Here is a 21,805-nt window from a genome sequence, read left to right as displayed (position 1 = left end):
CAAGAACGTCTCCTAAAGTGGCGACACCTTCTTCCTCTTTAGCTCACAAAGTAACTGCCACCAAAATCAAAGTCCAATAGAGATCGGGCAAAGTTTACTGGATTTATCCAAGCCAGAACTGTCCCAATTTAGTCCTTTGCCAACCTCTTCACTAAGCGTGATGCCTATCATCAAGTTTATACCATGTAAAGACAATCAGTGGCGACGCATTCCAGGATAAAAAGGACACGAGGCAACGGATGGGAATCGGTGATTTTTTGCTCCTGAACGCTTAAAGATCCCCCTCTAAGAAGTTCACACCGTCACCTTCGTCGTTCTCATGTCCAAAAAGGAAAAAAAAAAAACACAACAAGGACCGTCTCGTCATCCAAATAATGGCTTAGCCTAGCATCTACGCCACCCTTAGAAAAGACCCTATCGTTCACAGAAAAGGAGAAGCCAGCAAAGGGGAGTATTGCCTGGCATATAAAATATGGTCAATCAGTTCAAACAAAACCTTGAACAAAAACTTTCATTAAAACAAGATGAAAGGACGCTATGGTCTGCAGAGTATATATATGTGTGCTTCTAAACGCCCAAAGACGTCCTATGAACGAACTGCACACCGTCATCATCGTTGTTCTCCTGTCCAAAAATTTTGAAAAACACATCGTCACCATTTTTAACGAAGCCATAGTCCAAAAAGAAAAACGGGCGTGTGGCAAGTCATCGACGTTAGTGTATTTTTGGTGTGTGTCCCGGAACCGACAAACACATATTTCACCCGCCCCCCCCCAACAAAATGCCTTCTTTACTCCACAAAGAAAATAAAAGAAAAGGACTGATTCCTTGTTTATTCAAACATGTGGACACGTCCGTCCTGTCCAAAGCGTCTCCACCCGTGCGAAAAATACTCATTCAAACATCCTCCAAAGGCCTCATCGATACTGCGAGCGAAGTTTGTCTGAATGTCGTGAAAGGTACGATACGTTTGTATAAACATCAGAAGAAAATAAACTCAGCCAAACGTTCTGCACTAAATCATTCAAAAGAAAATCCCCATCCGTCAACAGAAAATATGTTGGTACAACGCAGAGGAGTTATACCCCATTATCATCACTTGCCAAAGCTATAGTAGGGCCTACGTTAGGACTTCTGGGAGGTAATTTACCCATACTTCTATATACATAAAAGGGATATCTGGAGTTAAAAGATCTTAGACGTGACCACTGAAACCTGATGGAATCACGAAAACTGATTTTAATGCCTTACAAACGAAGGATTAAATACCATCGTTGGCAAGAATAACGATCCTCATTTGACCGAAATGTTCCACTTACAACACAATCTCAGCGATTTGTCAGAAATAGAACAATCGCAACAGTACGGTCAAGTATTGGAGTGACTGCTACTCTTTCACCAAAAACCTTTAGAGGAACCAGCTCAGCCGACTCTGAAAGACTGTATGACCCTGATGACAAGTCCATCACCACTACCCACAGTGACCAAGACAGATAAAGGTGAAGAAGAAAAGTTTCAAACTCCAGAAAAAGTTCGCAAGTTAACAACACAACCAGAAAAAATAAGCCAGTTAACCTCACCACTCACATCCAGAATTTGATAAATTAGAAAAATTATGGCCACCCCTTATTGCACAGAAGAGAAAAGGAAGGTGAAGAAAGTGAAATAAGAAACGATTACCCCTGTTCAGACATCCTCCTCCTCGACACCCATCTATCGCTTGTCAGACACGCAAAGCATTATAATCTAAGAAAATACCACACGAGAGTAGCATCGCTGAAGAGTGGATGACTTATTAAAAATGGAGAAGGTGTTGGCCAGCATTTAGTACGATCCAGCTCATCCTGCACATTACGGATGAGTTAAGAAATGCTGCCAAAACCCGACTGAAAATTCTCCGTTTACTTCAAGTGTAACAATGGTTACAAAAACAGGCCCATGAGGGCATCGATAATCAATGGCAAATCGATTTAGACGATGTCTCTCATTTGGCCACCTACAATCGTAGCTACAGTTAGTTGTTTTGTGTCGTCGAGACTTTTCTAAGTTTGTCTGGGTCGTGTCATTGACTTTCAGATCGAGCAAAGAGTTAGTGCGAGCCCTCAAGCTGGTGTTGAAATAAAGTGGTCGTCACCCTCTTTGATAGAAACCCGACAAAGGCACAGAATTTCTGAACCAAGATTTCCAGAAAGAATTAAAGAAACGTGACATTCATTCTTTCACCACCGAGATTTTCGAAACCAAATCCAGCATCATGGAATGTTTTCAGTGCACCTTGAAAGAACGCATGCGGAAATATTTTACACATCAACACATTCTCATATGCATCGACGTCTCACCACACCTGGTCGAAGCTTATATAACCAATCTTATCATCGGAGCATCATATATGCTTCCACCCCACCCCCCGCCAGAAGTGATTTCCGACAAAGAAGTGACTGTTTTGTGCGCCTGTTTGGTACGTTCCCTACGGTGGCTGTCCCCAAGAAAGGTGGAGTATTGGCAGCAGGAGATTGGGTGCGTTTTGGCAAAACCAAACATACTTTCGCCCAAGGTTACTTACCTAACTGGACCACTGAATCTTTTCATGTCACTGGACGAGCGTGTGTCCGTCATCCTGCCGTCTTTGGAAGACATGAACGGGGAAGTGTTAAAATGAACGTTTTATTGCCCGAGTTACATCGCGTGACTAAGAAAGAAGACGAAGTTTACGAGATCGAAAACAATCTCGAACGATGAGAAGTAAAGTGGAAAAACGACGTGTCAAAGAAGTCAAAGTAGGTCGAAAAAGGATATCCTCCCAGTTTTGATTCTTGGATGGATGCTTCGCAAGTCATCGACTATAAAAAGAGGTGACCATCATGCCCTTCAACACAGCCTCAGCTGCCACTACAACCGTGACCACTCCTTCACACAGTTCTTCTCTGCTAGATTTACAAAAGCATCCCTTGTGAATACTGTGTAGAGAACGTGTGCTTAAAACGCAAGTCGTATTTTCTGCCAAATCTTTGTTATGTGTCATCGGTGCTGCCATTGCGAATGTGAGTTTACAATAATGAGACAAACAATTATGGACCATGTTACTGAGCAGTTTCTTCTCAATTCTTCCCTGAACTATTCTAACGGGAACAACGGGAGTCTTGTGCCTAACGGCAGTCACCACTTCAACATCAATCCTCTTTTTAGACACTCATCTGACTTCGAATGACCCTCGGACACTCAGACAGCGGAATTCTGTAATTATGAATTACAACAATCAATTTTATTTAACATTACCCAGTGACAGTTTCATTGAGGTGTTTCCCCACAATACATTGTGCTGTTTGAAAAGCAAAACACTTCAGAGGTCGAGGTTCTAGACGCCCAAGTGCAAGAGCACTTGGATAAAAACCCAACTGTAGATAACTAAGAAACGACAAGTAGCCCCCACTACTCCATGGTACAACTATATTGCGAAAATTGCGGCAGGCTATTATTTTAGTGGTCAACATTTGGTGGTCATGATTGCTGACAGATTCAATGCACTGTCTGGTAAATTATTGGAGAGAAAACAAAAATATATCACCTTGTAGTATCATCAAGTAGCTCGTCTCCTACTGATCAAATTTCCGGATAACAAAGGTTGACCATTCAATTTTTTCCCGAATTGTTTGACATTTTGGGTGGAAATGTCAAGATGACTAAGCCAGGGTGAGGTCGTACCATTCATCATCAAAAACTTGGATTTTTCGAAGTATTTTAGATCTTTTATAGAACTGAACCAAGGACTCAGTTTGATTTTTGTGCACTTTGATGTGGTGGAGAACAACGTGGTGGGACATACCTCCGTACTGCGTGTCATTTCTTTCAAAGTGGATTCTGGCACGACCACTGACCAGGAAGGTGGAAGCACCTACCACGTTGACCGCAAATTTGTACATCTTAATTATTTAACCGTCAGTACGTGGTAGTTTGATATTGTTGACATTGCTATAAAAGGAGATCTGGGACAAAATATTTCATTCACGAAAGACAAAGTCACAGTGAAACTCTATTTTCGAAAACGATTCTCTAACGACTCGTAAGTCATGTATTCTGTGTACCAATGAGTCGCTCGACAGCGAGGACATGGTGTAGGAGATCTGTTGAAATTGGCCTTTCGCGAGGTGGCCCCCGCCCCCCCCCCCCCCCCGTTGAAGCCGATGGGAACACGTGGATTGCATGCCTTGAAAGATGCCACGTTGACGCAAGGCAAAGAATTTCTCAAAAATGTCATCATTCACCAACAAAATCCAAAGAAAGCTTTCTTAAAAGCAAACGTATCTTGCTTCAAGCGGGCAAAGACATTTTGGTCCGATTAGAAACTCCCATAAATGCCATGTACGCTACCACGTCGGCCATTCCTGCTTTCCTGACGCCACATCAAGGAAAAGCAGAAAGAGACGACGAGGATACCCTTTTGAGGACTTCATACCCTCGGAGCTAGAAAGTCCAAGAAAAGAAGAACCGCACAGAATTAGACGTTTTTGAATAAGAAATCAGAGAGAGAGAGAGAGAGAGAGAGAGAGGTGATGCACAGAGAGTCTTGTGACATTTCCAAGTCGAGCTGTATCTGTTTGCCATGCCACCCACCATGATGACGATGCAAGAATCCCAAAGAGTAGAATTTCTTCCTCTTTTACGGATTCAGCTCCCATGGAATATGAAATCAAAGGACAGCCCGATGATAAGATCGATCTGAATAGCAGTTAATCGTACCTGAAAATCAAAGTGATCAAAGCGGACAACACCGCTCCAGGAGCCGATGCTACAGTAGCTTCCGTCAACAGTTTCGTGCATTTATTGTTCAGTAAAGTGGATTTGTCCCTGAATAGCAAACTCGTTAGCAGTAGCACAAATGCTGACCCTTACCTATCGTACCTGGAAAATATCTTGGCGTACAGAAAATATGCCAAGACCACTCATCTGGATGCTTGTGTAGTATGGAAAGCTGACACAGCAGGCGATGACAATTTTAACGACACAGTCCTGACAGCAGATGACGATTCTCCTCACAATTTAGACTTTAACGACCGTCGAAATAAAACCACGCAAGAACTTAGTATAAGACGGATGGTTCGTTTGCATTTGGACATGTATTTTCAAGACAAATGTTTGCTGAATGGAGTGGATATCTGCCTGAAACTAAATATCAGCAGTACCGTTTTCCATTTGATGGCTCATGCCAACGAGTACAAAACCATTATTCAAGAAGCGAAATTTTACGTGTGTCGTGTGGAAGTGTTACCTAAAGTGAGAAATGATATCAGTCACACTTTGAAAAGAACGACTGCCAAGTAGTCAGTATGATGCGTGGAAGTGAAAACTTTCACCATTGCCGTTGGACTCCGATTTAAGATCGAAGATCAACTGTTCCAAGGACAGTTACCCAAATGTTGAATCGTTGGTATCGTTAACAATGCAGTCCTCAACGGATCCCATGATCAAAATCCTTTCCAGTTTAAACACTACAGAGTATCCAAAATCGAAGCCAGTAGGGATGGCAAGACTTTGTGTACCAGACCTTTTGAACCTAACTTGGCCCAGGAGAATTACTTGAAATGGTACTTGTCATTCTACGAAGCCACGGGACAGTTAGGGACCAACACCAGTTACGGCATTTCGTACAAAGATTATGCAGGAGGTTACGCTTTGTGGGCCTTTAATTTCACTCCAGACCAAGGCAGCGACGAGAGTCATTTCCACTCTATAAAATCCGGTCAACAGAGTGTGGAACTAAAGTTTTCAGAAGCTCTACCACACACGGTGAACTTCATTTTAAGCCCAATTTGACAATACGATAGAAATAAACTATGGAAGACATGTTTCGCTCTTTGAATGATGGAGGCTGTTTGGAAACGGAATAGGAGGATACCGTGAAAGTCGTGGAAGACAAAGGAGTCGTGAAGGACATAGTGATTAGGTCCAGATGCCAAGAACGAGAACAACATTTAGTTTCCTGTTTCGCCAAACACCTGGCAGAACCAATAATGGAATTGATCAAGAAAGATTGCTACGGATGTCAAAATGATCGTCCCAGTCAAATTCAACACGATAAATATATGACGCTGAGTCAAAACGAAACATTGGACGAGTATCTGGATGACGCTATAAGTCTCATCTTGGAGGAAGCAATGTTGCATCACTGGTATAATGATTTGCGTGAGCATTCCTTTCCTCCACTGATTGCCCTAGATATCCATCACATCGAAGCTCTGTTGGCCCTGTGTGGGAAGTCAAGACGAAGAAACGGTTACTTGAGAGAGATTTTCAAGCAATAAGTCAGGATTGAAGTGATGACTTATCATTAGCTGTGAGGGGAAAAACAAGAAAACAAAAAATGGATACTTGGGAACTTTACTACCTTTTATACGACAGTTCGTACACTGCTTCTTGGAATCCTGTCATGTGTGCTAAAGATGAACTTCATCATCGCACACCTCAAAACCATCTAGCTTATGTCAACAACACGGACGACAGTCACCTCCCATGGACCCACTGTGAAGCCGTCTACTTCACCAAAAGAGGGTTGTGTGGACTATTTTGATTCTTATTTGATTACCACCTTTGGAAGACGACACCATCGACTTTATGAGTAGAAATGTCCAGACGACACGATTAAATAATGTGAAATTAGAAGCACATATTCCATGGTATGTGGACATTATTATGTGTATTTTCTTCATCAACGCAGTCTTGGATATTGCTTAGAACATTGGTGACTTTTTTTTCATCGTAACTCTTCTAGAAACGATGACAAATTAGATCGATGGTTTTGCGACAGCTATGGCTATCTTTTGTCTTTAGCTAGAAAACAAAGTGTACATCAATGGCCCGATGAGATCCTTCAGTGAAAATCTGACTTGTCTTCACGGCGTTGGCAACTGTGTCAAAATAGTTTGTTTGTTTTATTGTTAATTGATGGTTACTAGTTGTTTTAATAAAAAATGTTGTTTTGAATAAATGTGTCTGCCGTTTGTGTTTAATTTTATTCATTATGCAAGCTCTTTGACTACTCATCCTAAGATATACTCTATATTATTCCAACCCAACAAAAATCGTAGGGATATTTTCTGTTGCATCCGCCCTTGAACCATATAAGTTGAAGCATTATCCAGCCTGACCATCCATTGTTGACCTGTCAATCTATGAAGATCACGTCTTATTTATCTAAGCTAAACGAAGCCTACGCGCATTTGCATCGCGTCAGGCAAAGTCTGATACCCAAGCCTGAAGAGATAGAGAATGTCAGGATACTGAAAGTGCCCAACGACCTGATAGAAGAGGTATTCAGAGAGGAAATCATGAAGGTGAAAGAAGAATGAATGACGATGTACAGACTTCAGAAGCAAAGAGAGCAGAGCGTGCAGCAGCAGCAATCAAAGCAGGAACCAGAAAGAGGTTTTGCAAAGGGCCGTGTAGGCACGAAGAGTTTTCCTTCTCATTCCGAAGAAGTAGACCTTATCCTGTGATAAAACCTGCTGCCAGACGGGGTCACAATCTTAGACAATAAAAGACTGCCATAACTTCCCGTCCACAAAAACAGCCATTTTCAGGGCAACCCCAATACGGTAGAATAGAGATACTAGTCCAATAGCCAATATTGTGTATTTGTGTTTATCAGAAAGTTAAAAAATTAGAACTGTGTCTATAAGGACTTCGTTTCTTTGTTTTATAGCAAAAACGTAGAAGTGTGTCTATTAGGACCTCGGTTCATTAACTTGTCAAATAATCTGTGTTTTTGTTTTTAGTTGGTGATTGCAGGTAAAAGTTACTGATCGTAGGTAATAGTGAATGTTTCGTTTAGGTCCGCACGTTACACGTGATAGTAATGTGGGTCTTGTAAGTTTTGGTGACGGGGATGATTTCCTTCACATATATATAAGGTGAAAACGTTCGTCTGACTACCCAACATTGATGTATCAACTTTGAAACGGTGAACAGAATAGCAAAATTGTTGGAACTCCAAATTCACCTGGAAAATGCCCGGCGCATTTTAAATGAACTGGCTATGGAGGCCATCGCTGAAGCAGCTATGGTTGACGAATTGGAGGAGGAGGACAGGATAAAGAAAGAAGAGGAAAAGAAGAGTGTGATCCTGCCTCACCTCATGCTGACCTCTGTGTGAAGTCAAGCCTGTGGTGAGGGCACCTCCACGGCCAGTATCAGCACTACAACCAGTACCAACACCACAGCCACTACCAGCACCATAACCTCATCATCGACTTGTGTGGCATAGATTAAGGAAGGAAGTCTCCACCATCCCAGAAACAAAACATTTCTGTGCTGAAGCCAATCAAGTAGACTCTGTGCTCCCACGAGCAAGACTTAACTGGGAGCGAGACTGGAGCTGGCGATGTGTCTGTGGCGCCTGATCAGAGAGGTGACACCATTAAGAAAGTTGCATTTGGAGTTCGACAAGAAAAGCCATTCTCAGGGCTACCCAGATCTCTAGAAAAAAAGAGATTATTCAAGTTGGTGTGAATGTGGAGTTGTGTGATTATAAACATTCGCTCCTTTCCTGATATGTGTGTGTTTGTGTGCGTTCGCATATGATTGTGTCTACATGTGTATGTGTGATTGCATGAGTGCGCGTACGTTGTGTGGATAGCATAGTTTGGTTTTTTCCTCCTTCCAGTGTGTGAACAGTACAATTTTGGATTTGTTAATTCCTCTTCCCGTGTGTGGATAGTAGAGTGTGTTTGAATGCGTTCGCGTACGCTGGTGTGGGTGGTAGATATTGTGGGTTTTTCCCCATCCCTTCTGTGTGGATAGTAGGTAATACGTGAAGTGAGTTTAAGTTATGTTTTCGTTCACGTCCGTGCTTGAAGCATATAAACTTCAGCGTTCATCATTCGCGCCTTTCAACACTGAATAACAAAAGAAAATGGCCAGCACACATATGTACAAGATGTTAAAGTTGCAGGAAGACGTGGATACCATGGGCACAGTAGAAGTATTGCTAGTCAGAACAGAGAATGGTGCCTATGATTTATACATTTTGAAAATATAAATTAATAATTTGAAAAAGGTGAAGGATCAACTCAGAGAAATGATTAAAGAAGATAAGGAAGATATGGAAGACAAAGAAAGGATGAAAGCATGTAATGAGAAGATAGACACAGAAGAGCAGAATGAAAAGAGGAACAAAGATGCGATAGAGGAGAAATAGAAGGAGGTGGATGAAAAGGAGAAGCGAAATAAGAATACGAATATCATGGAGAAGATACGGTGTTGGTGGAAGAAACCAAGACATTAGACAAAAGAAGGAACCCAAAGGTTCTTTTGAGGGTCACTCCATTGCCTCGAAAATACATATTTATTCTCTCTGCCAAGCTTTTTATCTCTCTTTTACCGGTCTTTGCTTCGATTCAGGTCATCCTCTTGCCACATTGTTTCCGGTCGCCAGTACAATGACGTCAATGCCAACCGTCGCTAAACAGTCTTATACCCTTGTCGCTATAATATCCCAATATGTTTTGAAGCTATACAGTCCCAATATAACACATGTTAAATTACTCTTTAAGGCTTAACGTTCCCTCGAACGTTTTGATTGGGATTTACATAGAGGCTAAAGTATCCCACTTCACTACTTATGTGCAGTTTGCAAATGGACAAGACTTATTCATGCCACAAACGTTTATACCACTACTTTGCTTAGTATGCTTCAATAATGAAAAGATCTTAATTACAACCTTACTTATAACTCAAGTCCAATCAAAACTACCTTAATGCTGTTTACAAAAAGTGAGTAACACTACACGAAGGTGGAATTAGCTAATATGCTGGTTAAGTAAGAAAGAGTCATACGCATGCGAAATACACAAGTTGCGATTGGTCATCCATGTGGAATTTAATTATCTGCTTATATATATATATATATATCCACGTGTCATCGTGTAACGTAAACGCTTCATTTAATCCTCGTTTTGTTCATAACTTCACCCTATGTTTTTAGCATTGAAATTTGATATGGATCATTTTCAATATGCTGTTGGAAACTGTGGCTAATATCTGCTATTTGCTATATGGGCAAGATAACAAACAAACGTACTATGTTTGTATAAATGAGTTGAGTATAACTCGTTAATATGTGCTTTTATTAAGTCTGACAATCGGGCACAAATCCAATTGCCCTTGAAAATCAAATACGGTGGAAGAATGTTTTCAATTATACCAGTATGATTTGCTATTTACAAACGTTTACGAGCACATGGGATTCGAACTAAGAAGTTTTCAGTATGAAACAATTATATGTACATGACTATCATCATGAGTGAATTAAGTGATTTTCTTTTCTGTGTTAAAGAAAATGTTTTAACATGACACCACTGTGATATCAATGTACCTGGTTCTTCACAGGTGTTACGTATCCTCTCGTCCTCCAGTCGATTGTATCAGACAGCTTCACATTATGTGGGGGTAGGAAGGTACTGCAGGTGCTGCCTGTTAGATTGACTCTCATCATTATACATCCACCATGTAGTCCTTTAAACTCTTCTGATGTCTACAAAAGAGAAACTTAAAATCTTTTGATGGGTAAAGTGCATAGCTCAGAGTTGTGAGATTGAATGCATCTAACCTTTGAATGTTTGACCCTAAAATCTAACAAGGTTTTCTGTTAAAGAACTGTGTGCATTTCATAGAAGACAATATTTCTGATACCTGTTAGAAGTCCACTTTGAATCTGATCAGCAATGTTAATTTACGTTATTTGAAGATGAAACACACTTGAGAAGATACCAACAGTTCTCCTACATCTTTTCAGTCTGATTATAAACGCAAAAGAGTAAATCCTGAAAAGCAATTATGAAGACATATTTAGTCAGTTTAGTGATATATTCTGTGTGAGAAGATTAGTATTTTTTCCTCAGCAGAGTCAAATTGATATATATTTATCCCCAGGCTTATTTACTATCACGGCCACCTATTTAGGCCATTGGAATCTACCTATACGATTTATGCTTCCGGCCTTAAATAAACATTCGATCGTGTAATTTCAAGTTGCATCACTCGAATGACACATTTTTAACACTTATTTATGTAAATAAGTTAGTCCAGGATTATCACCCACTCGCGTTGCCATTTGTCGTTATTCCGGTTTACCGGTTTTGAACCGACTGTTGTTGAGCTACCTCCTTCTCAAGTTCAACCTTTACGCAAATGTAGTCATGTGATGAGTCTTCGTGAATATAATCTCTCAGTAGTATGTACTGTCTGTTAGCCGTTTTCACTATCAGCTGAGCAGTTGTGAGGCATATCACTTTTGAAGTTCGTAAAATGCTTTACTGATCTTTTAGTAAAATTGGTACGCAACTGTACAAAAAAATATAAAATTGTTCAGCAGCCTGCTAAGACATGTCGGTCTAGCTAAACATTTGACCTGCAATGTGTACGGATTCGGATTCAGATATGGAATAGTTCGATACATAATGGAAGGTATCCTATCCTTGAACGAAACATCTTCTGTATTGCTATCTTTAGCTTAAGACTCAATTAGCAATAGGTAAGGTGGGGTTAGAGGTGGGATTATGTACACGTCAAAGGACACTATTACAACCTATTATTTTGTTACGGGTGTTATAGTAATAACATTAGTAGTAATTATTGATGTTTTAAATATTGCTGTGAATGTTATTTATGCAACATAAAAGATTCAAAATTGTATGTCAGAACTGCACTTTTATTTAAACAAGAAGAAAAGGATAAATGGCTTTTAATGGAAAAGAATAATTTATATTAGTATATAACTTTAATTATAAAGTCACTGTCTTGACTCCTTAACGATTCGTCGTTTTCAGGTAGCCAAATTAGAAATCATACAGTTTTGATTCTCTTCTTAAATCCATTAATAACTTTCTGTTCCATTTTCTCCAGACCCAAAATTCCTTATCAACAATGAACCGGATCAAACGATTCTTGAGAACCGGGCTATCAGAGACGTTACTTGTTTATTTAAGCACTCTGATTATAAGATGGCATTTAAAAGATACGAAGAAACGAAAGTGATCTATGATACAGATTCATAGTCTGTAAAGAGAACATAATGTTTCCACATAGCTTTTTAAACCTTTAACCACACGTTGAGTTTCACTAAGGTATGTTCGTAAATAAAGCCTGCAAATCGCGCGCAAGGCAACTTAAGACAGAATGAAGGATGCAGGGTCCAGCTGGAAGTTTATTTGGCCTTTTGTCCAGTTTAGTTTCTTTAACAGCTTTCTATATTATGCTTAATCATTACAAATGACTTTACCAGATCTGAAAATTGGTTTATTCCCAGCCAGTAACTAGTCTCTCCTCGCTTGTATTTCTGGTTGTGGATTTCAATTTTCTTCACGTTCTCAGCAAAAACAGACTGTCGATATATTTCAACTTCTGTGTTCTCGTACTGCTTGTCTGGAATGACAGAATTACCAAAGATAGACACTACAGATTTGTTTTCCCAAAGAGTTTTTTTTTGTAAATAGAAGCTGTAAATAGATCCTGCCCCGAATAGAATTTCTAAATTTATCAATATCACCCCATCCCATATAAAAGTGTTTACAGTATTTTTGTGGGTTTTTTAAATACAAAAGTTCTTTGATTCACCATGCAACAGGATTAATTCTTTACAATTTATGTGCATATTTCTCCGTGTTCCAACGAAAACGTCACATGTGCAACAAAAATTCGGACTTATGATGTAATGATGATCAATTATCCTCTCTCAAGGAACCATCAGAATAATGAAATAGCAGTATTAACAAGACTATTTCTAAAGACCAATATTTCATTTTAGGAGTCGCAGTAGCTCAGCTGATAAAGCTTCATACTGTAAAACCATCTGATTCGATACCAACCACGCCAGCTTTGGTCGGATGCATGAGCCTGTCCGTCAGGAGAGACACTTAGCGCCCATTTCTTCAGCATGATATAGTCGATAATGTATAAAGCGTCAGACTGTAAATCCTTTTTTATATTGAACGAAGTAAGGAACATCAGAAAGCATGATGCCAATAGGATTTTTTATTTAGAAGGAGTGATATTGACAATATTTACAAGATGGGCAGAGATTGGTCATCACAAGGTGCGTTGACTTAAAATCAACGCGTCACTAAAATTTCAAGTCGGTCACCTTGTGGTTTCTCACGTGTAGTAGGTACTTAACATACGTCGTCGTATCCAGTGTGCAGACTTCCATTTTAATGGGTCAGTGATAATCAAAGTTTATATGTTATTTTTATGTCAACTGTACAAGTTCCTTATATCTGGAAGGTCGTAACATTGGGTGTCATAACTGTTTTCTACGCTCCTATTTATATACGGCAGTTTCCAATCTAAGTCTGCTGGGCATGTCTGATAGCAATTTGTTTGTGTCAGTATGATTAAAGGTGTATGGATGGAGTCATTGAAATATGATAGCAAAGGTTACAAAAATAAAACCATATACTGTGTAATTTGTAAAGTTTAACAGCTGATAAATGGTCAATGTATACATATAAGACATATCTAGCACTTGTAATATTTCTACTCTTTGATTACTATATTTACAAAATGAATAATATATTTTTAAATACGAGATTAAAAACATCATCTTATATATTTTTCATTTAGACCTGTGGTAGCGTATAACGAATATATATCTCTCTCGTTTATAATGGGTTATCCATATGCATTCACGAAGGCATCCTGGTAGTTGCTCATACAAACTGAGTTTAATCTTATTTAAAAACAAGCACAAAATGGTTTCTAACGATTAATTGTATCGCAAATTCAAGTAACTAATTCTGCATATTTGACAAGACAAAAGACGATGTTCGTTCTGTTGTATTATGATAGTGATCAAGCATATGTAAGTGCGATTCATCAATTATTAGCAATAACCTGTCATAATATATGATACAAAAACTCACGGGATTCAAAATCAGTGAGATATATGACAAATGATTACAGAAAACCTGCATTTCTAAGCCAAAGATGAAAGGCTAGTTCATGTTTTCCATACTTTGTTTATTTCAGTTATATGCAACTGCCGGCATCAGTACTGGGGACGTACATTGAATACAGAATTTGGCACGGACTACTATTAAATAAGGTGACAAATTCTAACGTTTCAGTCTCTTCGTCTTTAGACTTTTAGTCGGCAACTCAAGTTTTGGTTCTCTAAAGAGAATCAGTGACAACATTAGATACTGTATGGCGATGAGAGCACATATGCACATGGTAGTTAGCTGATGAGTATCTCATACTCCAATAGCCTTCTGGTGTGGTAATGAAATTCTATTGAAATTGCTTTAAAAAGCAATAAAACTGAGAATAATCAATCAATCAGTTCTAGTTTGCTCAGTTAAAAAATAATCACTTTCCTCACGTGAAGGCATTCTGTTGAGTGATTTAAGCATGGCTCATCCGCCATTGATTATCTTCATGTTGGAAAAGAACCATGCTATTGTTGTTTGCTTCAATTGCTGACAGCTAATTTCATAGACATTATAAAAAGAAAACGTAAGCTGAAAATAAATGATCTATAAATAAAATACATGTCATTAAATGAATAAGTATATATCCAGAAAAACAATCCAGCGCCGTTAATTGTAAGTGGATAGATTATATAGTAAATTCACTTCAGTCAATGGTCAAAGAAACGAAGCATCCTGTCAGTGAGACAGAAAGTAGGCCACTTGGTGTAGATTAAGTGATTTCTTCCCAATTTGATAATGAGATACTGTTTGACAATGATACACATAAGTCACCCAAATATGACTAACTTACATAAAATTGTTTACTTTACTGATATGTCATCGATGCATGATGACTAGTCAAATATATTCTCCACCTCAGAATAAATACAAGTGTCCCTGCATAACATATTGAAATGATGTTGTACAATGCAAAGGGTCCTGGTGGCTGATGGCCGAGTGGTCTAAGCCCTCATCTTTACATAGTACTGCCATCTCGACTCTGTCCACGCGGGTTCAAATCTGGGGAACGGCCAATGCGGTTTTGAGTTAATGTTGCCAGAGGTTTTTTGTGTGTCGGTGGTTCTTACAGGAGTTTTTATGAGTACATCCCCCATCAGTTATACTGGCTGTTATGTATAGCCTATCTTGCGCTGACAAACGGCATTCAACTAAAAAACAATAAAAACTGTGCTGTGCCACTTATTCTACATGATCTGCCAATTTCTTCTTGATCAGACACTTTCATCATATCACAGGACGATTTTTTTCCTTCTATAACATTCTCGTCGTTTTCAGCTGCATTTGTGGTATTTTATTTCTAGCTAATACACACGTTTGCTTTCTGCTCCATTAGGTAGCTGAATTGTTTACGATCATAAGCAGCAATACAACTATACGTAAAACATGCCAGGAAATAATGGCTACATAATTTCAATTAAAAACAAAATTACAAAAATGTACAAATGAAGACGGGCACAATAAATGAGTTAGAAAATAAAAGGTTCCAAATAAATGTAAAGAAAAATGAAGTACTACAAGATAAAATACATAAGGTAACGATGTTTCAATTGTGTAAAATGTATACAACAAAAATCGGATACTACAGCACCAGGACCCCAACCCCCAATCTAGATTGGTCCCCTTCCGTGCTTTAAGTAGGTTGCCGATCCGGTCTGTCAATAAATGTTATCTAATTTGCTTGAACGAAAGTTAGTGCCATCGCACGAATACTACATTTAAATTTTGAAGTTCTGAAATGTCACTTGTAAATTTATTAGTACTCATACCCCTAGTCTGGCTCCAATCTTAGGTCCCTCCATCTTATGTAGATCGTCTGCTTAAGTGTTTCGAATGTTATAAACTTTGAGTAAAAGCGAAAACATGTGATCTATGAATAAGGAACATGACTTGTTCAGTTTTCGGAAGACTTGCCACTCAACAATACCTAGTAGCATGACAGATAACACAACATGCTTGCAGTTGAAACCCTTGAGCAGGTTATCCCCGAGGACCAAAAAGTGAATGCTGCAAAACGTTTGGCGTGTCCTCAATTAACTATTAGTCAGATATCACCATATTTGGTAAAAACAGGACATAAAAGAAACACATGGCGTTGTACAGCAGCCAGCAGTCACCCTCGATAGCATTCCTCTGGACGTGGTCAGCAAGTGTTGATACTTAGAATCTACCTTGACTGACAATTTGTCACTTGAAGAAAAGAAAATCACCCGCATCGGAAAGGCGGCAACCACCATTGGTAGACTCCCAAAACGCGCATTGGGTGATAAACTTACCATCAACACTAAGATGCTGATCTATCAGACAGACGTTATTTGTATGCTGTATGACAATCACCAAGAAAGGAAATTAAACAACTTCCACTTCCGCTCTTTGCATTGCATTATTGGGTATCAAATACAAGGAAAAGGTCACCAAGGATGATGTCCTTTCCTAGGACAAACACCAAAGTAACCACTCTTTATACACAGTCGGCTAAGCTGGACAACATGCATGATGGAGGTATCTCAAAGGACATGCTCTACAATGAAATTACCAATAGCAAAAGACGAGCTGAACGCCCAAAAATCCGCTTCAGGTAAAATTAAGGATCTCAACATCGGCATCAAAGAGCGGGAGTCTCTGGTAAAACGAATTTATTGGTTGGAGTGCACTATCACGATAAACAGTGGCTAGATAAGCAATACCGCAAGCACACATTCAGGAAGAAGGGCGTCAGCTAGGCTCTACCTATCACGGAACACAGTTGTGTCACATATGAGAGGCCCTCGTTCCAGGATAGGGCATTTTAGTCAGCAGATGGAATGCAGCAAACACTAAAGTGCCATTACCGAATGATACTGAATATCCGATTTCTTACACAGAGGAACGGATGCCATTTACTATATATGTTCTCCGTATATCACTGGTTACCCATAATTTGCGTTATCGTTCATTGCACAAATGATGATATGTTTTACCTTGCTCATATTGACTTTGTGATGCATCACGGGTTACAAGTGGTATTAAGGCTGTGACTGTTTGATGATTATACTGAGCTAGAGTATTAGTGACTTACATCAGTACATTTTATTTCAATACATTTAGTTCAAAGAGGTGGTTGACATATTCTAATGCTGCAGAGTGAGCATTTCATGTAATTGGTATGCATCCACAGTGCTTTCGGAGAAATAATTCCGAAACTTTAAGCTAATGTATTTACCGACTGATGGATAAAGACTGTTGTCTCTTCAACTTCATTTGTTTTTAACTTTGAGAGAGAAATATGGAGATGTTTGTAACATTCAGAAAAATAAACTACACCCGAATAGACCCTACATACATATCGTGATGACAGATACAGAATGTACATTGCCTTAAGGCAAAGATGAAGGCATACAGTAAAACATTGCAAGAGCAGAGCGAATTCCAAATTCCATATATCAGCATGAAAAGCTCTAGAATTGTTGGAACTCTTGTCAGTTGTTGATCCCTTACAGCCAACAGAATGTAGATTATGGTTCCGACTCATGAACATTATCACAAGTATAAGAGCCGACCATTTAATTTGTGTTGGAAGTGGGTGGCTGTTAAAATAATAGCTGAAAAATGTGGTTTGTCGAGCAAGTAAATTTTAAGTCTGTGTCTAAAACAAATTGCGTTTCACCACTGTAGAAATGAGATATACAAAGGTCCTGAAATTAAACTCTGTTCATACTGACAACATTTTTATAGCGAATATTAATTATTTTCGATGTCGACTAGCATAGCTTTTATTTTGAAAAACAAACTTGTAAATACTTTCGGAATATCACTAGCATGAACCGTTTCGAGTATTTTGTCAGCTACCAATATAAGAAATGTAACAAGCAAACCGCTACCTAGCTAGTGCCACTTTTGAGCCTTGTATAAAGCTAAAACAATAAAATCATAATATTAATAAAGGGTCAAAACTGTTTACAAATTGCATTTCCTCAGAACTCTAAGCTTTTTTCAGATGATACACCATCACCAAGTTCCTTAACTGAATTCTGATGTACGTAGGATCGGCACCATTTTCATTTAGGACCAACAATACTTCACTATTGGAAGTCTTTTGGTGTAACCATCATATTGATGTCAGTAAACATTTAGGAGGAGGATGACAAGACTACTAAGACGTTCTAAGTGGCAGCATTTTAATTTAGAACTAACTAGACCAATGTGTGTATAACGTTTCATCTCAATCCTCCAAGTGGCTAAGGAGGCGTAACGATAACAAACTTGTGCTAACATAAGGAATGAAAACATGCCATCCCATGAGGCTGAACATTCTTCTGGACCAAGACCAGTAGAGATAGGTAAGAATTGTTTAGATTTGTTCAAATCGAAGCATGTAACACAGAAATCTAACAGTTCTATTGCGTCCTTTGGCAATATTTGTAAAAGGGAACACTGTTATTCGTTTCTCAAGGATGGTTAAAAAATCAATATTAAGTTTAATAATTCGGTTGAGCTTCATCATATTCTACAGCAGTCACTACACTGCAAAACCAATTATCCGGGTACACACTTTGCTTTTGTGATGTATTTTAACCATTCATTCTAATCTGTCATTTATTTACATATCGTGTATATATAAACGCGATACTATATGCTTACATTTAAATGTTAAAATATGCAATCACCGTGTCTGCACTTGTAATACAATCTAATACGGATCAAACTACACTTGTAACTGCATCAATGAAACCCTAAATTTCGAGTCCAGCCCCAACTTGTCTTGTACATCTTGAATGATACAAATGTAACGTGTTATTATAATTGACTGGTCTTGACATTTCATGTATTGTGTGATATGGTGCTACACTGTGGATCCTGTCCACTGTATTACAGCTGACTTTCTTGTATTTTCTTTGTACCATGGCTGGCGAATTTCAGGTTAGCATGGTATAGCAAACGTGTAAGAGATGCGGGTTACGAATAGACAAGGGTATCGCAATATTCCCTGCTAAAGCATACGGGTTAGGTTCCAAATGCATTTTGATATACACTTAACTCACTGTATTTTGCCTTGAACAATTTCCAAGATTCTCCATTTTTCGTTGCATGGATTGCATTTGCTGCCTCGATTTTAAACCACTTAACATAACTCTGATCTTCTGGAGCTGCTGCTACCAATGCCGTTGCCGCAACAAATGTCATGAAATTTGCATACATAATGATGGTGGTCTGTTTCAAGTACCTAAAAAAACACAAAAATACAATATTTTAAAGTTCGCGTATATGTGAAAGATATACGAGCCATACCTCCTTCCACACAATCCTTACCGAGCAGCAGGGGGGGGGGGGGGGCGAATCCGACATTTTGTCCAAACGTCATTTGGCTTAATTAGTACTTTCTGCACTCAGCGGATCCGGTGTCGTCAGCGCCTGGTAAAAAAAAACGACGTCGTCGTCGGGGGGATCGTCCGGACGTCATTTGGTTTAATTAATACCTTCTGCGCGCCGATCCCAGCGTCGTCAGCGCCTGGTAAGCACAGCGACGACCGCGTCGATGTCATCGCCCCCCCTGCTGCTAAGTGGCTATTTACAATTTAACCGAATATTTGGTCAAGTCCGATACGATATCGTGTCCGAGGGTCATGTAAATTTATCGTTACAAATCCATGTGGGGTCGACTGAGCATGACTAAAAAAGTTTCGAAAAACATTAAAGTCCATGTCACCGCCGCACCATGTCTGCCAAATATTTCGTAGCGTGTGTGTATCAACGCCGTTGAATACAGCAAGAATATTACAGTTGTCTCTGATTACTTTTGGAATCTGAGTGTATCGTTGAGTGACATATATCACGTCAGTGTTTTTATGCCTGCCTCTGGAAAATATCCTAGCTGGGTTTTTTTGATTGTCTAACATAACATCATCGTACACGACTAAATTGTTAACGTCGCCATCAATATCATCAATACCCGGTGCATCATTGATATCTGTAATAAACTCAATAACATTTTTTTTAGCGATCGCTGATGCATTCTCGTTGAAATATTTCAACACCTCGTAGCATCGTTGATCATCTACGCTAGGAGCAACCAAATACAACTTATCCCACTTCATCCATCTCATTATTAAATTAAGTAACAATTGCGTCTTGCCGGATCCAGATGGTCCGATGATAATCATCCGGATCGAGTTTGGTAACGCTGCAACATGCTTAACTGGTTCTCTTGTTTTAGTCGCTGAAAAGTCAATTATATTCATATCTCTATACATAAATTATGGATCTATATTGTGTGAAGTGTAGAGTGCGTACTGGCACAAATGATATGACAACCGTTACAACAAGAAATAACAGATCGGCGCTTACTGGTAAGTGTGTACAATGCGGTACAAAGAAATTTAGATTTATTAAACCCGGAGATGTTTTTAAAAAAAGCGAGGAGGTGACATCGCAGCCAAGTTATCAAAACTCCCCGGAACACCGTGGGCAAAGTATCCAGGAGAAAAGCACCTCCCAGGATATAGCTACTGTGGCCCCGGAACACGATTAGATATCAGACTCGATGATCAAAATCAGCCCAAACCCGGCGAGTATCCAATAAACGCTATCGATAAGGCGTGTCATGCTCATGATGTTGCTTACTACAAAAGTAGCGATCTGCAACAGCGTCATATCGCGGATGTAAAATTGATTCACGCGTTAAATGCTATTTCTGATAAATCCGTCAAAGAAAAATTGGCCTCATGGTTGGTAAAATCGGCTATGAAAGGTAAATTAATGATTGGAAGCGGAGCTTCTCGCGCTGGTAATTGAAAACGCTAGCGTTTATAATAACAACATGGAATCCATCTATTATTCTCCGAGAGGATACTGGAAGGGGAAGGCCGCAATTGGTAAACTCGCAAGCGCTGCAAAAGTAACGAGGGCCACTGCGGTAAATTGGTTATCCAAACAGGCTATATGGCAAATTTATTTACCACCGCCTAAACAAATCAACTTTTCGCGCTTTGATGTCATTGTACCTAATGAAGTTCATCAGGCTGATATACTATTTTTGCCGCATGACAACGGTTACAAATACGCGCTAACCGTAGTTGATGTTGCGAGTCGATACAAACAAGCGGAGCCGTTAAAAACAAAGTCAGCAACTGAAGTAGCCGCTGCGTTTGAGCGGATTTATCGAAGAGGTCCTCTGCGCTGGCCAAATCTATTACAAGTTGATCCTGGTAGTGAATTTCGCGGCGCTGTTTTATCAACGCTGAAACATCATAGCGTCGCGGTACGACGAGGTCATACTGCGCTACATCGTGATCAGGCAATTGTTGAACGATTCAATCGGACTCTTGCTGAACGGTTATTTGGATATCAATACGCGAAGGAATTCATCCAAGAAAAACGATCTCGTGAATGGGTCAAAAGGTTGCCAGGCGTAATTACAGCGTTAAATAACGAGATTACCCGAGCAATCAACATGAAGCCCAGCGACGCGATTAAATACGAGTATATACCCGGAAGATCAAAAATAGATAGCGTTTCCAAGCCGATTCTCGGCGATGTTACCGTGAGATATCTATATGAACCAGGAGAGCTTGAAGGCGGTAAAAAAAGAGCTACTGATCCTATCTGGAGTGTTACCACACATAACATATCAACGATAACACGATCAACTGGTAGACCACCGATCTATAGACTGGATTCAACTGCCCCACAGCGAGGGTTTACACGCGAGCAACTACAAGTGATACCTGACGATACTCAATTACCCCCGCGTGGTCTTAACTAGCGCCGTTGCGTCTATTGCACTCAAGACAGGTCAACCTCACATTGGTTTTGACATGACCGAGACTGTTATCGATCCTGTCCACGGTAAA

The 21,805-nt window shown here is 39.5% G+C and overlaps 1 protein-coding gene across 3 annotated transcripts in view; it reads right to left on the bottom strand.

Moving 5' to 3' along the window:
- Nucleotides 1-21,805, bottom strand: part of LOC149797249 (procathepsin L-like) — a 133,101-nt gene that overhangs the window by 96,022 nt on the left and 15,274 nt on the right. For all 3 annotated transcript variants that reach the window (XM_089961948.1, XM_089961949.1, XM_089961947.1), the window contains exons 2-4: nt 18,998-19,179; nt 12,272-12,414; nt 10,367-10,525 (exon numbers count right to left, since the gene is read on the bottom strand). In XM_089961948.1, the coding sequence (XP_089818074.1) occupies nt 10,367-10,525; nt 12,272-12,414; nt 18,998-19,154 (459 nt within the window). In that variant the 5' untranslated portion in view covers nt 19,155-19,179. The remainder of the gene's footprint in view (nt 1-10,366; nt 10,526-12,271; nt 12,415-18,997; nt 19,180-21,805) is intronic.

The sequence above is a fragment of the Sinohyriopsis cumingii genome, chromosome 6, assembly GCF_028554795.1.
Source record: "Sinohyriopsis cumingii isolate HCF-2022 chromosome 6, ASM2855479v2, whole genome shotgun sequence".
NCBI classification, from domain to species: domain Eukaryota; kingdom Metazoa; phylum Mollusca; class Bivalvia; order Unionida; family Unionidae; genus Sinohyriopsis; species Sinohyriopsis cumingii.
The sequence above is the reverse complement of the archived record's forward strand: the minus strand, read 5'-3'. Positions and strand labels throughout refer to the sequence as shown.